Source organism: Gymnoscopelus microlampas (genome assembly GCF_963454915.1).
Source record: "Gymnoscopelus microlampas genome assembly, chromosome: 15".
Classification (NCBI taxonomy): Eukaryota; Metazoa; Chordata; class Actinopteri; order Myctophiformes; family Myctophidae; genus Gymnoscopelus; species Gymnoscopelus microlampas.
In genome coordinates, this window is record NC_139952.1 from 51,204,855 (window position 1) to 51,232,354 (window position 27,500).

At 40.2% G+C, this 27,500-nt stretch overlaps 1 protein-coding gene and 1 long non-coding RNA gene across 4 annotated transcripts in view; one reads left to right on the forward strand and one right to left on the reverse strand.

Moving 5' to 3' along the window:
* thrb (thyroid hormone receptor beta) overlaps positions 1-7,096 on the forward strand; it is an 84,404-nt gene extending 77,308 nt beyond the window's left edge. Inside the window, exons 9-12 of one of the 3 annotated variants that reach the window (XM_084080636.1) lie at positions 347-433; positions 1,448-1,588; positions 4,415-4,673; positions 5,628-7,096. In XM_084080636.1, the coding sequence (XP_083936762.1) occupies positions 347-433; positions 1,448-1,588; positions 4,415-4,673; positions 5,628-5,869 (729 nt within the window). In that variant the 3' untranslated portion in view covers positions 5,870-7,096. The remainder of the gene's footprint in view (positions 1-346; positions 434-1,447; positions 1,589-4,414; positions 4,674-5,627) is intronic. The other 2 variants (XM_084080637.1, XM_084080638.1) reach the window with 2 other exon arrangements.
* A 394-nt stretch (positions 7,097-7,490) lies between these two features.
* LOC311061931 lies at positions 7,491-12,757 on the reverse strand. The gene is made up of 2 exons (XR_014602436.1): positions 10,129-12,757; positions 7,491-9,638 (listed from the first exon to the last, which is right to left on the reverse strand). It is a non-coding gene; the product is annotated as an uncharacterized lncRNA (long non-coding RNA).
* Between the last annotated feature and the right edge of the window lie 14,743 nt (positions 12,758-27,500).

Here is a 27,500-nt window from a genome sequence, read left to right on the forward strand (position 1 = left end):
GCAACAGCAGAAACAACACACAAACCATTAGATTTCATATTCATAAATATGATCAAACATGGACGCGCGCACACGCACACACACACACACACACACACACACACACACACACACACACACACACACACACACACAGTTTTGGACATACACGTTTTCCACGCTGACAGAGACCATATAGTGAATCATTTCGGTGCTGATGATGCTACTGAGTGTGAGGTTGCCATAGAAACCGCTTCCTCCTCCTCTCTCTTATGTCTCTTAACCCTGTGTGTGTGTGTTTCTAGTTGTCTCTTGAACAGCCGTCTCCTTCATTGAACCTTCACCACTGCTGTTGATTACCCAACAGGTCGAGGATGCAATGCTTCTTAATGAAATAACATGTAATTTATTCTATACTTCTGACCAGAGTGCAGTGGGGGTGAAGGAGTCCAAGGTAAGAATGACAAACATTCCTCTTGTCTCCATATAAGACCTTTTTGTGTTTCTGACTGTGTGTCCAACAGGGACGTGCACAGATACTCTAGGTGCTGCTAGAGCACCTGCCCTTTGCCCTCTTGACCAGAAGTGCCCTTTTGAAAAAAAAATATATATATTTTTTTTTTTTGCAGTTTACAACAGGGGTCTTCAACAGGGGGCTCCGGGACCCCTAGGGGGTCCTCAGAGTTACTACAGGGGGTCCGCCAATTCTTTATGTGATATGATTTTTCTTTTTACCATAACCACTCGAAACCTAGCATCCCTTTTCTGAGGAGAACTTTAGCCAAAAATAGCCGATCTACAAGCTCACAACGCCTCGCGCTGCGAGGCGTTGTGAGCTTGTAGATCGGCTATTTTTGGCAAAGAGGTATAGGTGTAGAGGGAAAAAAGAGCAGACCAAGGCAACAAAAAAAAGTACAATTTACTTGAGAACCTGCCCCTCAAAATGTCTGTGCACGCCACTGTGTGTGTCTAACACACAGTCCTGTATATACGGTCAGCGGGGAGTGTTGGGTGGGAGGAGTAGGATGAAGGCTCGCGGGGCCCACGTGGGGCGCTCTAACGAAACTTTGGGATCATCCAAGGAGTCTCTAAGAAGGAGAGGCCGGATGTGGATCCATGTCAAAAATCCTTCCGGTCGGGCCTCTCCAATGTTAACTCCTTGACTAAAAGCTTAATATCTCCATTTCTTTTTAACGTGGTGTTAGTGAGACGTTTTCGATCGGCGATCACTCTGCAATGGAGGATCGTGTTAGAAATATTATTGTTCCAGGCGTTAGTCGGGACCCTCCACCGTCTCGCACGCTTTGTTTACATGCACTTCCTCGTCGGGGCTTCTAGAGCATGAAACATATCAACGTAAGTGGATGGAAGAAATGCAGGCACTGAACGTACGCTATTTTAATAAACCTCTGGCACACAATGTGTTAATGAGGTGGACACACTGACCCCTCCTCTCTTGTCTTCTCAGCAGGAAGACACGCCCCCCATCCTAAACGCTCCAGAGGGAAGCAAAGTGGACATCGAAGCCTTCAGTCAGTTTACTAAAATAATCACCCCCGCCATCACCCGCGTGGTGGACTTTGCCAAAAAACTGCCTATGTTCTGTGAGGTAAGAGACGCGGGTTTGTAGATCTATGTTCTGTGAGGTAAGAGACGCGGGTTTGTAGATCTATGTTCTGTGAGGTAAGAGACGCGGGTTTGTAGATCTATGTTCTGTGAGGTAAGAGACGCGGGTTTGTAGATCTATGTTCTGTGAGGTAAGAGACGGGGGTTTGTAGATCTATGTTCTGTGAGGTAAGAGACGCGGGTTTGTAGATCTATGTTCTGTGAGGTAAGAGACGCGGGTTTGTAGATCTATGTTCTGTGAGGTAAGAGACGCGGGTTTGTAGATCTATGTTCTGTGAGGTAAGCAACGCGGCGGCGGGTTTGTAGATCTATGTTCTGTGAGGTAAGCGACACAGCGGTGGGTTTGTAGATCTATGTTCTGTGAGGTAAGCAACGCGGCGGCGGGTTTGTAGATCTATGTTCTGTGAGGTAAGCGACACAGCGGTGGGTTTGTAGATCTATGTTCTGTGAGGTAAGCAACACAGCGGCGGGTTTGTAGATCTATGTTCTGTGAGGTAAGCAACACAGCGGCGGGTTTGTAGATCTATGTTCTGTGAGGTAAGCAACACAGCGGCGGGTTTGTAGATCTATGTTCTGTGAGGTAAGCAACACAGCGGCGGGTTTGTAGATCCGTCCTGAAGCACCAGTAGAATTGACCCTTCGCCAAGCCCCGCCCCTAACTGGCATAAATAACGGCCTGTCACTCTCCCGTCACCTGTCACATAGCTGTCACCGTGTTAAAGGGATATTTCACGTCTGGTCATTTACTCTGGCTTTTGTGTTTAACCCCAGACAGTGCTGCTTGATTCATTTCTTATACATTTGATATTCATTTTATCAGACCCATACAAACCCATTATAACTTAAACAAAATCCATTTTAACCATATTAGATTCATTGAAAACGCCCGTCCTTGGTTCTGGTGATTGATATTGTGCTTCTAGTGCGTGAGGGAGGGGGGGGGGGGGGGGGGGCGTGCTTTTTCAATTAAAAAAAATAATTTATATATATATATATAAAGATATATATATTTCTTCTTTCTTTTCATTTTCAAGTAGATTATTCTGCTGCTATTGATAAGGATGATTCTATTATTCTATTACATTAACCACTTAAACAACTCTACTCTGGACGCTTTTTTCCATCTACCCCAAATCTCTTAGACCAAAATGGCCTCAAAACACAAGTTTTTGCCAAATGTTCCCCCCAGAATAATAGAACAATATTAATATTATTATTAATAATAGGCATGCTGGGGTTGGGCCTGTCACAATGATTACATAATCGTCATAATCGTTTCCACGTTGAAAGATTTTCACACATTTTCAAATGTTTAAATAAAAAGCAGAAATAGCAGATCTACAAGCTTACAACGCGTCACAAAGTGACGCGTTGTAAGCTTGTAGATCTGCTATTTCAGCTTTTTTTTTACACGTATAAAAATGATTAAATAAGTCAATAAGATTCAGTTATGTGTCATATCTGCCATGTGCAACTTTTGATCACGATGCCTGAAAGGCTTCATTATGTTCCAGTACTGTCCAACGCACAATTAAAACGTTAATCGCAATTATTTGAGTGACGTTTAATCGTCGTCAACTTAAATGTGTAATGGTGACAGTCCTGGCTGGGGTTCAAGTGGTTAAAGGAGAATACCACTCATTTTCAACATTGAACTATGTATTTAATACACCTTAGAACTGTTGTGTGGAAATAAGAAAAAGCCCCCCCCCCCTTCTATGTTGCCTAGAAAAGGATAATTGATTGAGGTCATGTGATCAGTGACATATGCACGGTGTACTACGGGGGACTTTTTTCTTAGTTCTAAGGCAGGGGTCTTCAACAGGGGGTCCGGGACCCCTAGGGGGTCCTCAGAGTTACTACAGGGGGTCCGCCAAATCTTTGGGTGATATGATTTTTTTTTTTACCGTAACCACTTGAACCCTAACATCCCTTTTTCTCAGGAGAACTTTAGCCAAAAATAGCCGATCTACAAGCTCACAACGCCTCGCGCTGCGAGGCGTTGTGAGCTTGTAGATCGGCTATTTTTAGCAAAGAGGTTTAGGTGTAGAGGGAAAAAAGAGCAGACCAAGTAAACCAAAAAAATAATTAATTCTGAAACACAATTTTATACAATATAGAGTAGGGGGTCCCTGCTTCATCTCTGTCTCAGCTAGGGGGTCCTTGGCCCGGAAAGGTTGAAGACCCCTGTTCTAAGGTGTGTTAAAGACATAATAGTTCAATGTTGAAAATGTGTGGTATTCCCTTTAACACATCCACCGCCAAGAACGTAGTCCTACAGTCCGTTAAATCCAACTGTTAAGCGCCGAGACCGTAGTGCTACGGTCCGGGTGCTTTTTCCTTTTTTTCGATTTTTTTTTTTTTTCAAATTTTCTAGGGGGACCATTTTCAGTGTAACACCACCGGAAGTCGACCGGAAGTAATATCCCGTTTTTTGTTTCCCGTCGGCCTCCATTCTAAGGCGCACACTAAAACCCTTGTATAGCCTGTGTAGTTTTTTCTCCTCGCATTTCCCATGTTAACATAAACGGTCAGAACTCAAACATGGCGGCTCCGTTTGACACACGGTCTGCACTAGTAGACACAGGGACATGTGGAGGTTGTTTACAAACAGTCCATCGCGCATTCTAAAGGATTTTAACAGGGCCTATGGCGATGTGAAAAAAACAAAAAACAACAATAAAACCTTGGCACTGGTGAGTACATTCTGAGATTAGCCCTTGGCGGTGGATGTGTTAAGCATCTTTGATGACGCTAACGAGGCTCCTGTGTTTCCTGTTTCCTGTGTGTGTCGTCTTCCTCCTCCTAGCTGCCTTGTGAGGACCAGATCATCCTGCTGAAAGGCTGCTGCATGGAGATCATGTCTCTGCGCGCCGCCGTGCGCTACGACCCCGAGAGCGAGACGCTGACGCTCAACGGCGAGATGGCCGTCACGCGCGGGCAGCTGAAGAACGGCGGCCTGGGCGTGGTCTCCGACGCCATCTTTGACCTGGGCGTGTCACTGTCGTCCTTCAACCTGGACGACTCCGAGGTGGCCATGCTGCAGTCCGTCATCCTGCTCTCCTCTGGTGAGAAACACCCTTCTGTTGTCACCCTGCTCTCCTCTGGTGAGAAACACCCTTCTGTTGTCACCCTGCTCTCCTCTGGTGAGAAACACCCTTCTGTTGTCACCCTGCTCTCCTCTGGTGAGAAACACCCTTCTGTTGGCTTTGTTAGGTATCGTCAGAGAAACACCCTTCTGTTGGCTTTGTTACGTATCGTTAGAGAAACACCCTTCTGTTGGCTTTGTTACGTATCGTCAGAGAAACACCCTTCTGTTGGCTTTGTTACGTATCGTCAGAGAAACACCCTTCTGTTGGCTTTGTTACGTATCGTTAGAGAAACACCCTTCTGTTGGCTTTGTTACGTATCGTTAGAGAAACACCCTTCTGTTGGCTTTGTTACGTATCGTCAGAGAAACACCCTTCTGTTGGCTTTGGTGTGTATTGTTAGAGACTCTGAAATGGCCATGCTGCAGTCCATCATCCGGCATTCGTCTGGTGAGAAACACCCTTCTGTTGGCTTTGTTACGTATCGTCAGAGAAACACCCTTCTGTTGGCTTTGTTACGTATTGTTAGAGAAACACCCTTCTGTTGGCTTTGTTCTCGTTTTTGGTTCGGCTGCACTCAGGCTGCACTCGGTTCCATTCGGGCTCACTCGAACTCGCCACCTGATTGGCCAACTTTCGCTGTCAATCGCAGAACGATGAGCGACGACGCTGATAGGCTCGTCCATTTGGTGAACGGGCTAGAAACGCCAAGACAAGCCTTCAGGCCAGACTCCTTCCTGAAATCAAATGGAAATGAGATTTTCCGGAGCAAGGGGCTTTACCAGGCTAACACAGATGCGTTCCCGGTCTTAAAGGGTTACTGTGGTTGTGTGTAGTAATAGAATGAATTAAAGGGTTAGTGTGGTTGTGTGTAGTAATAGAATGAATTAAAGGGTTAGTCTGTGTACTAATAGAATGAATCTCTCTCCTCAGATCGTCCGGGCCTCAGCAGTGTGGAGCGCATCGAGCGTTGTCAGGAGGAGTTCCTGCTGGCGTTCGAACATTACATCAACTACCGCAAACACAAGGTGGCGCACTTCTGGCCCAAGCTGCTCATGAAGGTCACCGACCTCCGCATGATCGGAGCGTGCCACGCCTCCCGCTTCCTGCACATGAAGGTGGAGTGTCCCAATGAGCTGTTCCCGCCCCTCTTCCTCGAGGTCTTTGAGGACTGACCAATGGGACGGACGGACAGACGGACGGACGCGTGTACGTGTGTGTGAGTGTGTGAGTGCATAGGTGTGTGTGTGAGCGCACGGATGTGAGTGTGAGCGCACGTGTGTGTGTGTGTGTGTGTGTGTGTGTGTGTGTGTGTGTGTGTGTGTGTGTGTGTGTGTGTGTGTGTGAGTGTGTTTGCTTGTGTTTCTAAGAACTTGTGAGGCCCAAATGCCTCCACACACACACACACACACACACACACACACACACACACACACACTATTGTAGAATTTGAGAAATAGAAATACATGCACACGTGTGTGCTTCTGTGTACTTGTAAATCTGTAATTGTGAGGGCCAAATCCCCCCCCACAAGTATAGTCACGTGTGTGTGTGTGTGTGTGTGTGTGTGTGTGTGTGTGTGTGTGTGTGCGCGTGTGCGTGTGCGTGTGTGTGTGTGTGTGCGCGTGTGCGTGTGCGTGTGTGTGTGCGTGTTAGGGCTAAGCTACATATCAATATTATGTGAACATGATGAAATAAGACCAGATATTTGGGCATTTTTGGGGCATTTTGTATAATATGGTGAAATGGCCTAATGGTCTGTTCCTGGTTTTAATAACATAAACCTTATTGTATGATTAAAAACCTGAATCTTTAAAAAAGATTGCCGACATACAATACAAGATGTTGTAATTTCGTTGTTTTTGAAAAAAAAAATAGAAAATGTTTAAAGAAAATGTGTATTATCGCCAAGGCACAATATTATAGTCACGACATATATCATTATTATTTGGTATTATTTGGTCGTCATATTTGATTTTGTCCACATCGCCTGGCCCTAGCGTGTACATGTGTGTGTGAGTGTGTGCGTGTACGCGTCCGTGCGCGTGTGTGTGTGTGTGTGTGTGCGCGTCCGTGTGTGTGTGTGTGTGTGTGCGTGCATGTTTGCACGTGGTCTGGGCACCCTGATGGTCTCAGTAATAAGTGGGACTTGAAACACTTTGAACTGTTTCCATAGCAACTACTGAGCATCACCTTCATTCCATGAGTGTGACATTAGGAGTAGAGTTTGAGGCTCTAGTTGTGGATGGAACCATTCCTTACAAAGCGGGTACATGTGAATAAGAGCATTTTGGTTTCTTTTGTTGTTTTTTTATCGTTGCTGTTGTTGTCGTCATTGATGTCGATGTTTAAACTTTCATCTCTGATATTTTTTTGATAGTTTTTGTTTGTTTGTTTGTTTGTTTGTTTGTGCGTTGATTGTACAGTTGGCATATCAGTGATTTTAGTCGACACTTTGATCAGTTTATATAACAAACAAACCTTGTTTTTTTTCCGTCTTTTTACATTATATTTACGACTCAAAATGGCCGCTAACCGTTAACTTACACAACACAGACACGCTAATAGGAAGCCTTTAGTTCACTACGTTTGTTCCGCCTTTTTCCCCTTTGCGTTAAAGCCACAATCCGGGTACTTATTTTTTTTTATGAATAAAACGTCATTCTGACCCATCTGTACAGTAAAATATGTTAATAAAATATAACTAATATATGTTAGTGGTCAGGTGAGACATGTAAGACCCTGGTGCCCGCTGGTCCACAATGTCAATAAAGTTATTTGAATCAGGCGACGCACTGGATTGGACGTCGTTGCGATCACTTCTCCTCCGCTAAGGAGAGGAAGACAAACAGACATAGAATACAACCTACGGATTGTGGCTTTAACCAAACCAATTAGTGGGCTATCAGTGTTTTGTTAATTATGTAAATGAGTGTCTGACCTGTTCAGTACTGCCATACTGTGACCTCTGACCTGACCCATAACGTAGACTAGCTCGTTAGACTAGCTCGTTGAGACTAGCTCGTTAAGACTAGCTCGTTAAGCGTGGGGCTTAACGAGCTACAGGTGTCCTCCTAGACTAGAGAGACTGGTCAGGACTTACTGAAGCACATACATGCTGATGTCAGGAAAAGACAATCATGGAATCTTTCTCTGAGGAACGACGCCACATGCTGTGCCAAAACCCCGCCCCTCCCTACGAGTCCGATGATGGGCTGTGACATCACACCTCGTAGCGAGACTCATGTCCCCGCCCCCATTAAGCTGCTTTTACTACAACACCTCCGTTATGGCGCTGGGTCTCAACGACGGGTCCGGGGACCACCGGGGGTCCAAATGGACCCTTAAAAGGCTCCTACATGCTCCGGTTTTAGAACATCCACCCACCATTTCTTCCCATCACTTATCCACCTAAAGTTCCTTATGGATAAGACACCATCATACTCATTTTACTGCCAAGCAAACAGGGAGCACAAAAGTTTTAAATAAATACCACAATGAAATAATTAAAAACAACAATGAAATAAAGTAGAAAAGGCAGTTCCTGTAGAAACTGTGTGGGCTCGCTGAAAACACCTGCAAAGTACATGATGTACAGTATTAAATATATTTAAGCAGAATGTACATTTGAAGGTACAAGACGTTTAAATAAAAGTACAACATCAATGGACTATACATTTAAAAGCATTAATATGCTTAACAGAAATTGTATTGAATTGAACGTACACAAAGTTGTAGTTGATCTACAAGCTCACAAAGCTTGTAGATCAACTATTTATATTATATATTATTATTATATTATTATATTATATTTATAGAAAATTATTAAATATGTCGGTAATTTCTTTGTACGTTTAAGTTATTCGTCACATCTGCTCCGTGCAATTTTTGATTACGAAGCCTAAAAGGCAAACAGAAGTTTTTATTCATAATGTCCAACGCCAAAACACAATGAATTTGTTAATCGCAATGATTTGTGCGACGATTAATCGCCAACTTAAACGTGTAATGATGACAGTCCTATAGCTGGGGGAGTAAAAACCTCCCGGTGTTCTGAGACTCTCGTCACCGAGTCACCCAGTGACGTCATTCTGTAGCGATCCACCGCGGTGGGGGGGGGTGGGGGGGGTGGATGGCTAAAAGTGGAGCATGTAGGGAGGGGCCTTAACGGATGTGGTTCCATTTGTACGACGTTGAGACCCCAGTGCATTCTGGGTTCAAACGTTCTCATCCCGGCCTCGTTGGCTCGAATAGTCATAGACATGCACAATAATACCGTTTATCAGACGTTGTTCTGGATGTGTCGGTTATGTGACAGACAGACAGACAGACAGACAGACAGACAGACAGACAGACAGACAGACAGACAGACAGACAGACAGACAGACAGCGTGGATGATGCCATGGTGCTACAGGTGGTAGGGGTGAGGAAATGGCTTCAAACGTAAAAAAAAACGAAAAAACATTTTTGTCGTCGTTGTTCGTTCACAGAAACACACAGACAAGGAAAAGGATTCCTCCAGGAACAGCAGTAAAACACGTTGTACATAAACCGTACGTAACTAAAAACATACACACATTATATTATGCATGTGCCTACAGTACCACAAAACCACCACCAGGGGCAGCAGTCTCCCCCGTCATCATCACCACCACAACAACAACAACACAATCTAGTGGGATTTTGTGGGAAAACCCAGTGGTTGGAAGAAGTACTCGGATTCTTTACTAAAAGTAACAATAACCGCGGTAGAGAAAGCGGCCCGAAACTAATTCAATTCATGACTGAGACATCAGCGAGGTACAAGGGGGGTGGGGCTGCTTGTAGCTCCGCCCTCTTTCTCTTCTTATTTTAACGTTGTTGTTTTTCCTCTTCTCTCTACAGTCAAACTAAACAAGCCTCTGTATGGTGTTTGTTGTTTGCAAAAAAAAAAAAAGATAAACCTTTAAGACCTGAAGACGCATCTGTGCCATTTTTAGATTTGAGCTAAAAAAAACATTATTTTACACTTTGGCATTTCAAAAATAGCAGATCTACAAGCACGAGCTTGTAGATCTGCTATTTTTGAAAAATCTTGAAAATGTGTTGAATATATATAGTTCTTTAAAGCGAACATTTTTTACTCAAATTGTTGCTTCTGGGGGGTCCCTGGAACAACATTTTGGGTGGTCCTTGACATGAAAAAAGTTTGAGAACCACTGATATTATAGCAACAAAAGATTTGAGTTAAAAACGTTTGTTTAAACAAATATATATATATTCAAAGATTTGCACAAAATGTTCAAGATTTTTCAAAAAAATAGCAGATCTACAAGCTCATGGCGCGGCACTCGGTGCCGCGCCAGCGCCATGAGCTTGTAGATCTGCTATTTTTTTGAATAGCTCAAAGAAATCTAAAAATGACACAGAGATGCGTTCCAGGTCTTAAGAAACGTGACAAAAAACATTTGCTTTGTAATATATCTACCGCTAGTTCCGCTTCACACTACAACTACTACTACTACTACTACTACTACTACTACTAGTACTAGTACTCCTGCTCTTCATCCTCCTCCTCCTCCTCCTCCTCCTCCTCCTCCTCCTACTGGAAGCAGCTTGTAGTGTTTTCTGTGAAGTGATTTGATGCCTTCCTCCTTCCATGGTCCAGCCATAATAGACTTGTTGTTGCTGCAGTGTTCTGTCTGAATGAACCAGAACCTCCTCACATTTTAAAGACGGAGTCCGTTTCTGACACCCATCAATCAAATGGAAAACATAAGAAAGGCCTCACAAGTTGTTTTAATGTTTTTATCTGCCGTTTGGGACCTTAATGTCTCCAGAATGGGTCCATTGAGGCCGTTTGGGACGGGGAGCGAGTGACGCGGGCGTTCTCGCTTGGACCAGCAGGGATCGCGCCGCGGTCCTTGTTGTTTTGTCCTCCTGCGCGAAGCGGGAGAAAAAAAAAGCTGACCAGAATCCAGCTCTTGATCGCCCCCCCCCCGCGGGCGTGCGCAAGAAACGAGCGCCGAGAATTCCACGGGACCGCGCCCGCCAGCCTCTCCGCCCCTCAACTTCTCGGCGCGTCCCAAATAAATCGCCCGTCTCTCACTGAAAATGAATTACTAAGGCACGTCACTCGCTCCCCGTCTTAAAACGGCCTTTAGACAATTATCTCACCTTTGTAAGTGGAAAGAACGAGAGTTTTAAAGACACAGTAAACCGTTACCACTGTAACTCTGAGAGTGAATCAATGCAACCAATAGAGAGTATGCACCTGCATCACTTCTACATTGAGCAGCATGGAGCATTAGAGAAGAGAAATAATCACCTGCATGGAATTTGTTGACAGAAAGTATCTCATAACATGTCTCTACGGTGGATTTTTATGAAACAAAAACTTTGCAGATAGAAAGAGGATAATTCAAGCTTTCCATACAGCTGCCATGTTAGTGAGTTTAATGTAGTTTACTACAATCAGACAGGACTTTCTGTGTGGATGTACAGTATGGGCTGTCAAGGCCAGAAAGTATTTTTTTGCCACTCAGTAGGTGTTCCCGCATAACTTCCGGGTACGATGATGTCACACGCATAGGCTCTATTGGACCCAGAAGGATCTATTTGGTTCCATTTGCACACACTCAGAGTTAAGTTAACGTTAACGTTTACCCAATTTGTACCCGAATACCCAAACATCGCCTCTGACATCACAGTGCACACCTCTGACATCACAGTGCACACCTCTGACATCACAGTGACATCACAGTGCACACCTGTGACAACATGGTGCACACCTTCTGCATTTGAAGGCAGCAATGCACAGTTAAGACAAACAGGGTCGTTTTTTCTTCCAACACTAAATATGATCCTCTCACATCCGCACACACACACACACACTGTGACATCACACACACACTCTCACATCCGCACACACACACACACTCTCACATCCGCACACACACACACACACACACACACTCTCACATCTGCACACACACACTGTCACATCACACACACACTGTCACATCACACACACACTGTCACATCACACACACACTCTCACATCCGCACACACACACACTGTTCAGGCCTTTTCAGTTGTACTGGGTGGTGAAAACGGACTCCCTCACAAACACACACACACACACCTCACACAACCTGTACAAACTCAAAGTAAATGCACAGACAATCAGAGCGAGAGAGAGAGAGAGAGAGAGAGAGAGAGAGAGAGAGAGAGAGAGAGAGAGCAGTGTGCAGCGTAGAGATACACACAGGGTCCAATAAGCACCCGGTTCCACCGTGAACCTTTGACCTCACACACACACACACCGTGGCTGTACTGACCTCAACACGCTGAGCCAGTTGACCTATTGACCTTTTGAATAACAACGGCCTCGTTTGTGCTTCGCCGTGCGACCGGCCGCAGGGCCGTGGCTCACTCGCTCGCCCGCCGGAAATAAGCGTTTTGTTTTTCCCACACGCACACAAACACACGCGGTCGTTTTTTTTGGGGGCGAAGCATGAACCAGACTGGAGTGACTTTAGAGACATATTAGATACACGTCGCCTTTATTCACAGAGGAAACATCTTGACTCACTACAGCAGGCAGGGGTCTTCAACGTTTTCAGGCCAAGGACCCCCTAGTTGAGAGAGAGATGAAGCAGGGACTAAAAGAAATAGAGTTTCAGATGAAAGTTTTTTTTTTTTACTTACTCTGCTCTTTTTTTCCCTCTACACCTATAGAGCGTCGCAGTTCCCGCCCACTTCCTGGTGCAGGAAGTAAATACTCGATGCATTTTTCCCATTGACTTTTACAAAGATATTTATATAAATTAATTTAAGCCTAGAATCAAGCTATCCAGGATCCTGGTGAATCATGACCATGAAACGTTTGATTCTGTGAAAAAAAACTTTTTGAAAACGGCAAAACAAAGGTTATTTATTAAATATAGTATATCATATCATTAAATATAAAATAAAATAAAAATCACAGAAAAAAAGGTTTTATGGTCATGATTCACCGCTATCCTGGATAGCTTGATTCTAGGCTTAAATTAATTGATATAAATATGTTTGGAAAAGTCAATGGGAAAAATGCATCGAGTATTTACTTCCGGCACCAGGAAGTGGCGGAACCGCGACGCTCTATAGCCTCTTTGCCAAAAATAGCCGATCTACAAGCTCTCAACGCCTCGCAGCGCGAGGCGTTGAGAGCTTGTAGATCGGCTATTTTCGGCTAATGTTCCCCTCAGAAAAAGAGATGCTAAGCGTCAAGTGGTTAATGTAAAAAAAACGAAAAATCCTATCACACAAAGATTTGGCGGACCCCCTGTAGTAACTCTGAGGACCCCCTAGGGGTCCCTGGACCCCCTGTTGAAGACCCCTGCACTACAGCACGGTGTTATCTATCTCTCTCCTATGAGCGCTTACTTACTTCTTAAAGGATTCTCAGTTACAAACCAATAAACAGAAAACTTGCACCGTCAGAGAAAAAGATATTTTACAGAAACAAAGGAAAAAGGATGTATATTTTATCCAGACCGCAGAGTCTCTCTTTTTTTTTTTTTACGGATGTTAGCATAATATGAACATGATATTGTTTCGCATAACATTAAAACAAAGTTTATCTTTACAGTAAAACGCCGTTTCCACTTCTCCGCAAAAACACCATTTATGAGGACGTTGGATTTGATCACAAACGACTCTTAGCGTTAAACGTTGCATCATTAGTTCTATACAGTAACAGATCAATTGTTATACTGTAACAATAATAATAACAATACTTAGGGCTGGGTAATATATTCATATTGAATCAATATCATGATATGACACTTGATATTGTATCGATATTAAATCAATATCATGACGTGAGACTCGATATTTTCTGATATTTTAGATATCATAATCTGACATAATTTGGATCACTTTATTTTGTACTTTCAAAGATTTAAAAATAATAAATAAAAAAGCAAGAATTGCCAATTTACAAGCTCACAACGCATCGCATCGAACCGCGTTGGGAGCTTTTTTTTGTGCTATTTTTGCTATTTTCTTATTGGGGGGGGGGGGGGGGGGAGTACTGTATACTATCATCACAATATTGATATTTAGATATTTGGTCAAAGATGTGGTGATATTAGGTTTTCTTCATATAACCCAGCCTTAATAATAAAACTGCTACAAGTCAATTGAGACAAGAGACCAAAAACCTCTTTGTCCAAAAAGCATTACCAGCATCAAAAACATCATAATAAAAACAAAACAATCAAACCGTCAAATGAATAAAAAAAAAAAACAGAACTCTCCTCGTGTATGTTTGGATGTTTTTGAACTGATTGTACAAACCGGCCGGTACTGGAAAAATGTCCTGAAGAGAAAGAGAGGGAAAACATGGACTTTGTACAGAATGTATGGAGATTATGAATGAATCTGTGGTTTGAAATTATGATGATGAGGTTTTGTTCCAAATTTGCTGACTTGCACTTGGGCTGAAAGAGACTATCTATTTGTGTATATATACACAGTGGTGGGAAAAGTACTCAAATTCTTTACTTAAGTAAAAGTACCAATACTGCAATATAGAAATACTCTTTTACAAGTAAAAGTCCAGAATTCAAAATGTACTTGAGTAAAAGTACAAAATAATTTGCATAAAAATGTACTTAAAAGCACCAAGAGTAAAAGTACAAAGATCTACAAGCTCAAGTACAAGCTCAAAGATCTACAAGCTCACAACGCGTCGCGATGCGACGCGTTGTGAGCTTGTAGATCGGCTATTTTCAAATAGCCTGTGCATAAAATAGGGCTAAAGTGGTTAACGTATGTTTTATAATAGAACAATTTATAATCTGCAAAGTCACTAAAGTTTTCAAATAATTGTAGTGGAGTAAAAGCACAATATTTGCCTCCGAGATGTACTGGAGTAGAAGTAAAAGTATTGACAATTGGAAATACTCCAGTAAAGTAAAAGTACCTCAAAATGTTACTTAAGTACAGTACTTGAGTACATGTACTTAGTTACTTTACACCACTGTGTGTATATAGGCCAGAAACAATGATGTCTCACACAGTTTTGGACACGATGAACCTGCCTGGAAAAAGCAGAAAAGTTGCACTTATAAAGAGATAATTATTTTGATGCTTAAATGATAATTGATGATGTTTGCACTTAATGTGAATTGGCTCTGGAGAATAAAGGTGGTTTTGAGAAACATTTGGGTTATTGTGGTGTTTGTGTTTGTGTCAAAGTCCACGGCCAAAACCATTGGATGAAACTGGTATCCCTCCTGAATGAACATGTGTTTTCTGTTTACTAAAGAGCTGGAGAGACACTTAGACCTTTGTTACAGAACAAACACTCTATAGCAATGATTACTATCACAATATAGAGCTATTTAACACTGTTACTGAACAAACACTCTATAGTAATGATTACTATCACAATATAGAGCTATTTAACACTGTTACTGAACAAACACTCTATAGTAATGATTACTATTTAACACTGTTACTGAACAAACACTTTATAGTAATGATTACTATTTAACACTGTTACTGAACAAACACTCTATAGTAATGATTACTATTTAACACTGTTACTGAACAAACACTCTATAGCAATGATTACTATCACAATATAGAGTTATTTAACACTGTTACTGAACAAACACTCTATAGCAATGATAGATCTATTTATCACTGTTACTGAACAAACACTATAGCAATGATAGATCTATTTATCACTGTTACTGAACAAACTCTATAGCAATGATAGATCTATTTATCACTGTTACTGAACAAACACTATAGCAATGATAGATCTATTTATCACTGTTACTGAACAAACACTATAGCAATGATAGATCTATTTATCACTGTTACTGAACAAACTCTATAGCAATGATAGATCTATTTATCACTGTTACTGAACAAACTCTATAGCAATGATAGATCTATTTATCACTGTTACTGAACAAACACTATAGCAATGATAGATCTATTTATCACTGTTACTGAACAAACACTATAGCAATGATAGATCTATTTATCACTGTTACTGAACAAACACTATATAGTCCATGAGCCAGAGCCCCAAAATTGAGCAATGATTATGGAAAGAGTGGGCAAAACCAAACCTATATCAAATTGTTCATAGGGTCAATATGAGTAAATAAATATATGATAACCTTTCCACAGGAGTAGCTTTTTCATGGTTATCACACATTTTGTTATTTTCCCCATACGTACATGACAGGTGAAAAAGAGTTATCATAATGAAACTTCCTGAGTTGATTACTTACATGAAGACAATGATTTATCGTATTACAAGTTTTCTGAAATTGTATATTTAAATATGCAAATTAGGCAGTAGGAAAATATGCCCACATTTGCATAACTTTCCAGAATCAACATTGGACAAAGCCAGAGTCAACATACTTATTTCATTTTGTTAAGATGTTGGAGTCAAAGGTTTTTAACGAGGGAATATTCAATATCTGGCTCAATTTTGGGGCTCTGGCTCATGGACTAAATGCCTAATTTGCATATTTAAATATACAATTTCAGAAAACTTGTAATACAATAAATCATTGTCTTCATGTAAGTAATCAACTCAGGAAGTTTCATTATGATAACTCTTTTTTACATTTTGTAATTTTTTCACCTGTCATGTACGTATGGGGAAAATAACAAAATGTGTGATAACTATGACAAAGCTGCTCCTGTGGAAAGGTTATCATATATATATTTACTCGTATTGACCCTATGAACAATTTAATATAGGTTTGGTTTTGCCCACTCTTTCCATAATGAAATCTTGTCTGGCTCATGAAGTAATAGCAATGATATATCTATTTATCACTGTTACTGAACAAACTCTATAGCAATGATAGATCTATTTATCACTGTTACTGAACAAACTCTATAGCAATGATAGATCTATTTATCACTGTTACTGAACAAACACTATAGCAATGATAGATCTATTTATCACTGTTACTGAACAAACACTATAGCAATGATAGATCTATTTATCACTGTTACTGAACAAACTCTATAGCAATGATAGATCTATTTATCACTGTTACTGAACAAACACTATAGCAATGATAGATCTATTTATCACTGTTACTGAACAAACACTATAGCAATGATAGATCTATTTATCACTGTTACTTTTTTTTTTTAATACTTTTATTGCAAGATTTATTCATGTTTACATTTCATTTTACATTTCATTCTTTATCTTCTTGCAAACATTTTCTTTTTCTTTTTTCTTTTTTCTATCTATACACCCAGTGTTAAAGCAATGAAATGCAGTAATCAGAAAGTAATAACTATAAATAAAAATAAATAGGTAATTACACATCAATTAATGCAAGATATCTTAATACTAATACCTATTAAATTATAATGGTGATACTACTAGTGGTATTTAATAATACTAACTTAACAAATGAAACCTAAAAAAAAAAGGGGGGGGGGGGGGGGGGGTGTCCTCTATGTTGCCAATACGTTTGTTTTTTTTTTTTTTTTTTTTTTTTTTTTTTTTTTTTTCCCGTATATAATCTAAGTAACAGATCACAGCCCGAACTTCCGATGTGGGGTCGGTGCTGGGTCTCACTCATTTTCCCAACTTAGTCACCTGGCCCAATAATTTGTCCATTTACTCCATCTTCTATTAAACTCAGGTTCATTGTTCCTAATTCGAAAGGTTATTCTCTCCATTTCATATATTTCCTGTACTGTTTCTTTCCATTTTTTAGGCCTTGGACTTGCAGGCGTCAGCCAGTTCCTTGTTACCTGTTTAAGGGCTGCGGTTCGGAGGATTCTATATGTGTATTTGTCCATTTCTTGCGTTAATTCTAACGGTAATTTCCCCAAAATAATGTTTACAGGGTTGAGTGTTCTTTTCAAATTAAAAATCTTAGTTATATCTTCTATAATTGATTTCCAGAAAGAATTTAGGATGGGGCAGAAGAAGAAAATGTGCGAGTGGTTTGCCCTTATCTCGCCACATTCTCTCCAACATGCCGATGTAGCAGATTTATTTATTTTGGAGAGGACGTTTGGTGTAATAAAGAATCTAGTGTATAGTTTCCAAGCGAATTCTCTCCAGTATTTGGAATTAGTTGTTTTATGAATTTCTCTGCATACTTGTTTCCACTCCATGTCATTCATTTGATCTCCTATTTCAGCATTCCATTTTAATTGTATACTATCATTTGTGTTTGTATTGTTCTGGAGGATTTTATATATTTTTGACAAGGTGTTTTTAGGTACTTTCTGGTGGTTTTTGATCAGAAAAGCAATTAAAGGATGCATTTCTTTAGTACTTTGCGTTCTTAAAAACTTGGAAAAGTATGTCCTTACTTGCAAGTATTTGTAAAAATTCCTTTGTGGTATCCTGTATTTGGATATTAATAATTGAAATGAGTTTATTATATTGTTTGTCAGCACTTGTAAGTATGTTTTTAATCCTTTTGAAGCCCATTCTTGCAATATATTGTCTGTTTTATTTGGTTCAAATTGGGGGTCCCATACCATTTCTCGAAAGTATACTAGGTCGTTATTTATTTTCAGACGTTTGCTTACATTTCCCCATGTTTTTAATGTGTTATATACCCATATGTTTAGTCTTTTGATTTGTGGAAAGTCCTTTTTATCAATGTAGGGTAATGTTTTTATCGATATTGGTATCATCATCACTGTTACTGAACAAACTCTATAGCAATGATAGATCTATTTATCACTGTTACTGAACAAACTCTATAGCAATGATAGATCTATTTATCACTGTTACTGAACAAACTCTATAGCAATGATAGATCTATTTATCACTGTTACTGAACAAACTCTATAGCAATGATAGATCTATTTATCACTGTTACTGAACAAACTCTATAGCAATGATAGATCTGTTTAACACTGTTACTGAACAAACACTATAGCAATGATAGATCTATTTATCACTGTTACTGAACAAACACTATAGCAATGATAGATCTATTTATCACTGTTACTGAACAAACACTATAGCAATGATAGATCTATTTAACACGTTACTGAACAAACACTATAGCAATGATAGATCTATTTATCACTGTTACTGAACAAACACTATAGCAATGATAGATCTATTTATCACTGTTACTGAACAAACACTATAGCAATGATAGATCTATTTATCACTGTTACTGAACAAACACTATAGCAATGATAGATCTATTTAACACGTTACTGAACAAACACTATAGCAATGATAGATCTATTTAACACGTTACTGAACAAACACTATAGCAATGATAGATCTATTTATCACTGTTACTGAACAAACTCTATAGCAATGATAGATCTATTTATCACTGTTACTGAACAAACTCTATAGCAATGATAGATCTATTTATCACTGTTACTGAACAAACACTATAGCAATGATAGATCTATTTAACACGTTACTGAACAAACACTATAGCAATGATAGATCTATTTATCACTGTTACTGAACAAACACTATAGCAATGATAGATCTATTTAACACTGTTACTGAACAAACTCTATAGCAATGATAGATCTATGTATCACTGTTACTGAACAAACACTATAGCAATGATAGATCTATTTAACACTGTTACTGAACAAACTCTATAGCAATGATAGATCTATTTATCACTGTTACTGAACAAACTCTATAGCAATGATAGATCTATTTATCACTGTTACTGAACAAACTCTATAGCAATGATAGATCTATTTATCACTGTTACTGAACAAACACTATAGCAATGCAAAAAGAGAGAAAAAGAAGTGCTGCAGGGATCATTCAGTGGCTCTGATAGAAAGGTGCTCTTTGGTGACACAGGTAGGAACATATAAACAAAAGAGGATTTCCAAAGAAGTACTGCTTGCCAAAAAAAGGTGTGAAATGCAGACTTGCATAGAAAATAATTCCAAGGCACTGCGATCTCAAGTGAAAAAATATATATATGAATTTATTTAGAGCAAGGCAAATGAGTATGACCAACGCGTTTCCACCTAGAAGGTCTTCATCAGGGTCTATCAAGCATTTTGGCTAACCAGTCTAACCAAATACAGCCCTGGGTGAGTGTCAGTGCGTTATTACGTCATTTAACATTTAAATGAATGTTACAAACACACTGCATTGTTACACACATCCTCCAGTGCTACAAACACACTGCATTGTTACACACATCCTCCAGTGTTACAAACACACTGCATTGTTACACACATCCTCCAGTGTTACAAACACACTGCATTGTTACACACATCCTCCAGAGCTACAAACACACTGCATTGTTACACACATCCTCCAGAGCTACAAACACACTGCATTGTTACACACATCCTCCAGAGCTACAAACACACTGCATTGTTACACACATCCTCCAGAGCTACAAACACACTGCATTGTTACACACATCCTCCAGAGCTACAAACACACTGCATTGTTACACACATCCTCCAGTGTTACAAACACACTGCATTGTTACACACATCCTCCAGTGTTACAAACACACTGCATTGTTACACACATCCTCCAGTGTTACAAACACACTGCATTCTTACACACATCCTCCATACTTTACTTCTACTCCACTACATCTCAGAGGCAAATATTGTACTTTTACTCCACTACAATTATTTGAAAACTTTAGTTACTAGTTACTTTTCAGATGTAAATTATGATCTTATGAAACATACATTAACCACTTCAGCCCTATTTTATACCAAGGCTATTTGAAAATAGCAGATCTACAAGCTCACAACGCGTCGCATTGCGACGCGTTGTGAGCTTGTAGATCTGCTATTGTATCTTGTTTTAGATCTTTTAAGAACTTGTAGATCTGCTAAGTTTATAATATTTAGAGAAATTTAAAGTTTCAAATACAAAAGTAGTGTAGGAGTTGCGAATTACTGGACATTTAGACCAGGGGTCTTCAACGTTTTCAGGCCAAGGACCCCTTGGCAGGGACCCCCCATTATATATTCTATACATTTTCCTTTTTTTGATAGATTTCATAGGCAGCTTCATAGACTTGTTTCACAGCTCTATCATGCTGGATTCATGTTAATGTGTATTTACAGACATTTACCCATGCACTTAAACAATACTTAGTAAACCTGACCTTTCACTCTGTACTTTCTGTACTTTCACTCTTTTCCCCACCATACCAAACTACTTTGCCGAAAATAGCAGATCTACAAGCACACAACGCCTCGCAGCGCGAGGCGTTGTGAGCTTGTAGATCTGCTATTTTCGGCTAAAGTTCTCGTCAGAGTAGGGATGCTTGGTTGTGGTTAATGTAAAAATCACACAAAGATTTGGCGGACCCCCCCTGTAGTAACTCTGAGGACCCCCTAGGGCAGTGGTTCTCAAACATTTTCATGTCAAGGACCCCCAAATTGACACTTATTAGCCCGCGGACCACCATTTGAAAAGATATGCCAGGGACCCCCATAAGAGAAGATTCTTACGGCTCTAGCAGTGATTCTCAATCATTGTAATTTAAGGAACACCCCCAGTTTGACATGCATTAGGCTATGGACCCCCATTTAATGGCATTTATATCTCTGGGACCCCAATTCATATTGTAAAATCAATGTTAATTGAACTCTGAGAACCAAATCGACCCTATTTGTACACTCTCAGAGTTACAGACCCACAAGGGTCTATTTGGTTCCTATAAATCATTTAGCTGGGGACCCCCTGGTATCCCCTCAAGCACCCCTGGGGGTCCCCGGACCCCACTTTGAGAACCAATGCCCTAGGGGTCCCGGACCCCCTGTTGAAGACCTCTGATTTAGACTAGAATGTTTCCTTTATCCTCATCTTATTTGTGTTGTTTCTTATAAGCGTGTATCTGTTGTCATGTCAACAACACAGTGCCTTGACTTCAGAGCCATGGTTCTCAAAGTGGGGTCCGGGGACCCCCAGGGGTACTTGAGGGGGTTCCAGGGGGTCCCCAGCTAAATGATGGACGGGGACCAAATGGACCCTTATGGGTCTGTAACTCTGAGAGTGTACAAATGGAACCAAATGGACCCTAACGGGTCCATTTGGTTCCATTTGTACACTCTCAGAGTTAAATTAACATTGATGTTACAATATGAATTGGGGTCCCAGAGACATACATGCTATTAAATGGGGGTCCGTAGCCCTAATGCATGTCACACTGGGGGTCCTTGAAATTAAAATGGTTGAAAATCACTGCTAGAGCCGTAAAAATCTTCTATTATGGGGGTCCCTGTCTTATCTTTTCAAATGGGGGTCCGCGGCCAAATACATATCATTTTGGGGGTCCTTGACATGAAAAAGTTTGAGAACCACTGCTTCAGAGCACTGACTCTCTCCCCGCCCCGCCCCCTTGCGCTTCAACTACATGACACGCCAAAAGGCCGTTAGCCGCTAAGCTAAAGCTAAAGCTAGGCTAGGTTGCCAAATGCCAAGCCAAACAACCAACAGTGGAGTTAGTCCTTTAGCTAGACAACCAGCCCAGCCTCCACACAGTACAGAGATAGGGTAGTAGTTAGTTAGTTAGTTATCAGTAATAGTGTGTGTTTAATCACAATAATGCAATAATATCAACGTTAACGTCTCGGGCAACTCAACGAGAGCTCAGACAACACAGGAAATGACGTAACACGCTTACCGTCAGGGCTACGTCAGATCCTCTCCCACACCAACAGAGAGCTCACCAATGTTGTGTTTTTTTAAGTCATATATCATTGGCTACACATTCACAGAATAACATATGAATAAAGCAGCTTTTCCTCTAATATTTACATTTACACATTATATGTGGCTGAAATGTTTTCTTTCTTTCTTTCTTTCTTTCTTTCTTTCTTTCTTTCTTTCTTTCTTTCTTTCCATTATGACAGCTCTGTGGCAAGCCAAGCATCAGCTGTGATTACATGTCTCTGACAGCAGAGGGCAGCAGAGACAGTTTCATGACATCATCACTCCATCAGTGATGATGTCCTTAATAATACTGCAACAGCGCCCCCTGATGGTGGACAATGGCAACGTGTGATGAATTGGAAATGAAGTCAATGAAACAAATGGACTGAAGTAAAGTAAAAGTACTTTGGAGCTAATACACGCACGCGCACATCACACCATCTAATAGTTGTGTCAGATAGTACATTGGTTCTCAAAGTGGGGTCCGGGGACCCCCAGGGGTACTTGAGGGGGTTCCAGGGGGTCCCCAGCTAAATGATGGATAGGAACCAAATGGACCCTTATGGGTCTGTAACTCTGAGAGTGTACAAATGGAACCAGTACACTCTCAGAGTTAAATGAACATTGATTTTACGATATGAATTGGGGTCCCAGAGATAGAAATGCCATTAAATGGGGGTCCGTGGCCCTAATGGATGTCAAAGTGGGGGTCCTTTGAAGTTAAAATGGTTGAGAATCACTGCTAGAGAGCCGTAAAAATCTTCTCTTATTGGGGTCCCTGGCTTATCTTTTCAAATGGGGGTCCGCGGGCTAATAAGTGTCAACTTGGGGGTCCTTGACATGAAAAAGTTTGAGAACCACTGAGATAGTAGAAGTTTATCAAGCAGTGTGTTGTAAATGAACAGGGAACACCTTACAAAACACACAGCATGTGAAGGCAGGGCAACACACACTTTATATAAACATGAATAAACTTGATAGAAACATATTAAACAACAAACACTATGAAGACGGTAGAACTACTATAACTTGTATACTAATAATTCGTCCTACCTTTGATGTTTAGAAATGACAACAAACACACCAACTCCTCTTCATGTAGAGTTCAGCTGTTGTTCTTTCTAAATAAATATAAACCTAATTACAGAACTCTATGTTTCAACATGACAGTCATAATAACATGAAGCAGTCCTACATGTTTGATATTTGTTTTTTAGACTAAAATACAGGCCGTTGTGTTTGTTGTCTTTCTGTGTGAAAGATGTTTGACAGCATACAGGTAAACACACACAGGTGTGTTTGATTGGGGGGGGGGGGGGGTAGCTCTGGTACCATGCTATTCAGATAAGACAGTGGTTCTCATATCTCTTCATGTCAAGAAGTTAACAACCCCCAAAATGTATTTGGCTGCGGATAGCAGATCTACAAGCTCATAGCGCGGCACTCGGTGCCGCGCTATGAGCTTGTAGATCTGCTATGTTTTAATAGCCAAAGTATAATATATTGCTAAAGTAGTTCAAATGATTGTGACGCTATACTAACACATTTTGCTGGGGAAAATAGCAGATCTACAAGCTCATAGCGCGGCACTCGGTGCCGCGCTATGAGCTTGTAGATCTGCTATTTTTTTAATAGCCAAAGTATAAAATATTGTTTATAGTTAAAATGATTGTGATGCTATATTAACACATTTGGCTGGGGACCCCCTGGTACCCCACCACAAGGACCCCTGGGGTCCCCAGACCCCACTTTGAGAACCAATGCCATAAGACAAATCTTCCACTACCCCTCCAACTGTAGTAGAAATAAAAACAAAGACAGTTTGAAGATGTTTAAAGACTATTCTCCGCGGTGGGGAACGTCTCAGAACCAGAAAATAAAACATGTCCACCATGTATTTATTTACTCAAGTGAAATACCATTGGATGTGAAGCATTTACATATTTAATGATTGATTGATTAATTCATTAAATACTTGATGTAGAAGTTTGCAGAGGAAAAGCACATGAAAGTACAGTTTAAATACAAGGTCAACTAAATAGGATTAAAAAGCCCATGAAAGCCTAATGGCTTGTTTGTTTCCATTGGGGTCCATGTACTCAATTCATAGAGACATTAATATGACAGACAGATCTTAGATGATGGAGGGATGATAAGTCTAGATTGATAAGTAATAATAGATTGATTTGTTAATTATTAAGAACTGATGACAGAACAGTAGATCTGACTTCATTAATTCACAAAAAGACAGACAGACAGACAGACAGACAGACAGACAGACAGACTATCCTCCTAATGAGCCACATGGTAAAGCGGTTCTTTAATGTTTAAATTACCTAGTTGATTTATGAATTGATTCATTTATTAATAGTTTATTATTATTCACATAATTGTATGAGCTGGGTAATAACTTAATGTCATATTTAAACTTATGATTATTATTTACATTTATTTAAAGGAAGGAAGATATGATGACATGAACCCATCAGTCCAGTAGATGGCAATATTAGTCTATATTTTATTCAACAGATTATTTTAGATCACCTAGACCATTGTAGTGATTAACTGGTGTCCCACAGGGCTCTGTACCACGTCCACTAGTGTTTCCCTCTACACCAAAGGGCTCTATCTTATCTTATATATATTTTGAAAAAAATTATTTTCAAATATTTCAAAAAGCTGATCTATAAGCTCACAACGTGTCGATGTAGATCGGCTAGTTCAGTGGTTCTCAAACTTTTCCATGTCAAGGACCCCCAAACTGACACTTATTAGCCCACGGACCCCCATTTGAAAAGATATGCCAGGGACCCCCATAAGAGAAGATTTTTACGGCTCTAGCAGTGATTCTCAACCATTTTAATTTCAAGGACCCCCAGTTTGACATGCATTAGGGCTACGGACCCCCATTTAATGACATTTATATCTCTGGGACCCCAATTCATATTGTAAAATCAATGTTAATTTAACTCTGAGAGTGTCCAAATGGAACCAAATGGACCCGTTAGGGTCCATTTGGTTCCATTTGTACACTCTCAGAGTTACAGACCCATAAGGGTCCATTTGGTTCCTATCCATCATTTAGCTGGGGACCCCCTGGAACCCCCCTGGAAGTACCCCTGGGGGTCCCCGAACCCCACTTTGAGAACCAATGGGCTAGTTGATCTATTTTAAAATGTGTTTCAAAATAGTAAAATATGGATCTTAAGTTTAGGGATGAGGGGTAAGGTAGGGCCGCATATCTCTTTGCTGAGAATAGCAGATCTACAAGCTCACAACGCACAGCGTTGAGTACCTGTACTTTACTTGAGTATTTAATTTTGAAAGTTTGACTTTCACAACATTTCAAAGATAAATATTGTACTTTAGACTTTCACTACATTTATAGGAAGAGACAAAGTGCATTATGAATTAACCACTTAAGCCCTGTTTCAAATGATAGGGGAAATAGCAGATCTGTAAGCTCACAACACGCTGTGAGCGTGTTGTGAGCCATTTGTCAGCCATTTTCAATGTTTTGAAATCCGTTTTGAAAATCTTGAGCAAAATCTTGAACTTTGGGGCTATTTCAAAACATATGACAACATGGACCCACAGTCTGAAATAAAGATTATATTATTATATGATAAGAACTTTTGAATCTTATTAGAAAACATACTTTGTAACTTGTACTTTTGAGTACTCAAGTATTTTTAAAGCATGCACTTTTGAATACTTACTGTAAGTACTAATTAGTACTAATTAGTAGAGTAACTTTCGCTTGTAGTTGAGTAATATTTGACCAGAAGTATTTATACTTTGCCTCAAGTACTGGGTATTTTATTCACAACTTGATTACCTTTATCAGACCAACATGTCTCCATAGTAACTGGTGACGTGGTGGCAGCGGTGGCCTAGTGGTTAGAGGGGCGGCCTTGATACCGGAAGGTCCCTAGTTCGATTCCCCAATTCATCACATCGATCATGAATCACCGCTGAATAGCCCTTGAGCAAGGCTTCCATGCAGGGTCCGGCTGGAAACAAGCTTCGTGCTTAGTCCGACACCCTGGGTAAACAACAAACTTTGCTTTGCTTTGCTTTACGTTTAATAAGATAATAATTCTGATTGGCTGCTGAGTGATTGAGGAATTGAAATCAGTGTTTGGGCAGTTTGACATGTGACACTTTGATCACGTGACGCACACACACACGCACGCACGCACGCACGCACACACACACACACACGCACGCACGCACGCACGCACGCACACACACACACACATTGATGTTTTATGAATATGGCAGAGCAGCATTTTACCAGCAGAATCATCTATCATTAACAATACACCAGATAACATTCAGTTTTCTCTGTAGATTATTTTCTCTCTCTGACATGTTTTTCTTTACTGTGTGGTTTCTCTTCCTCCTTGCCCCCCCCCCCCCCCCTCTTCTTCTTTTCTCTCTCTTCCTTAAATCAACTAAACCAAGGAGCTTGTTTCACTTCTTCAAACCTGACGTCACAATAAAGATGGATGTGATTCTGAAGCAAACTGGCAGCAAATGTATCATTTATCAATAAGGCTGATATATAATACCATATGATCATCATATTGTATGATATGTATCATGTATTATCATTTATAAATGATAACATATAAACACATTGAACAGAATTAAAATATATTTAAAACATTGAAACAAGGTCATCAGAACCAGACTAGATCACAGCAGTGGTGGAAAAAGTACTCACATGTCTTACTTAAGTAAAAGTATCAATACTGCAATGTAGAAATACTCTGTTACAAATAAAAGTATCAATACTGCAATGTAGAAATACATTTTTTTACAAGTAAAAGTCTGCAATTCTAAAGTTACTTGAGTAAAAGTACAAATGTATTGGCATAAAAATGTACTTTAAGTACTAAAAAGAAGTACTCATTATGCAGAATGTCCCATTTCAAGTTTTCAAAATGTATAAAAATCATTTTTTTATACAATGCTTTGCATCGTGACACATTGTGAGCTTGTAGATCGGCTGTTTTCAAATGGCCGAAATGTATTTAGAGCTTAAGTGGTTAATGTATGTTTAGTAAAAAGTCTACTACTAAATCTAAAAAGTAACTATAGTAACTCAAGTTTTCAAATGATTGT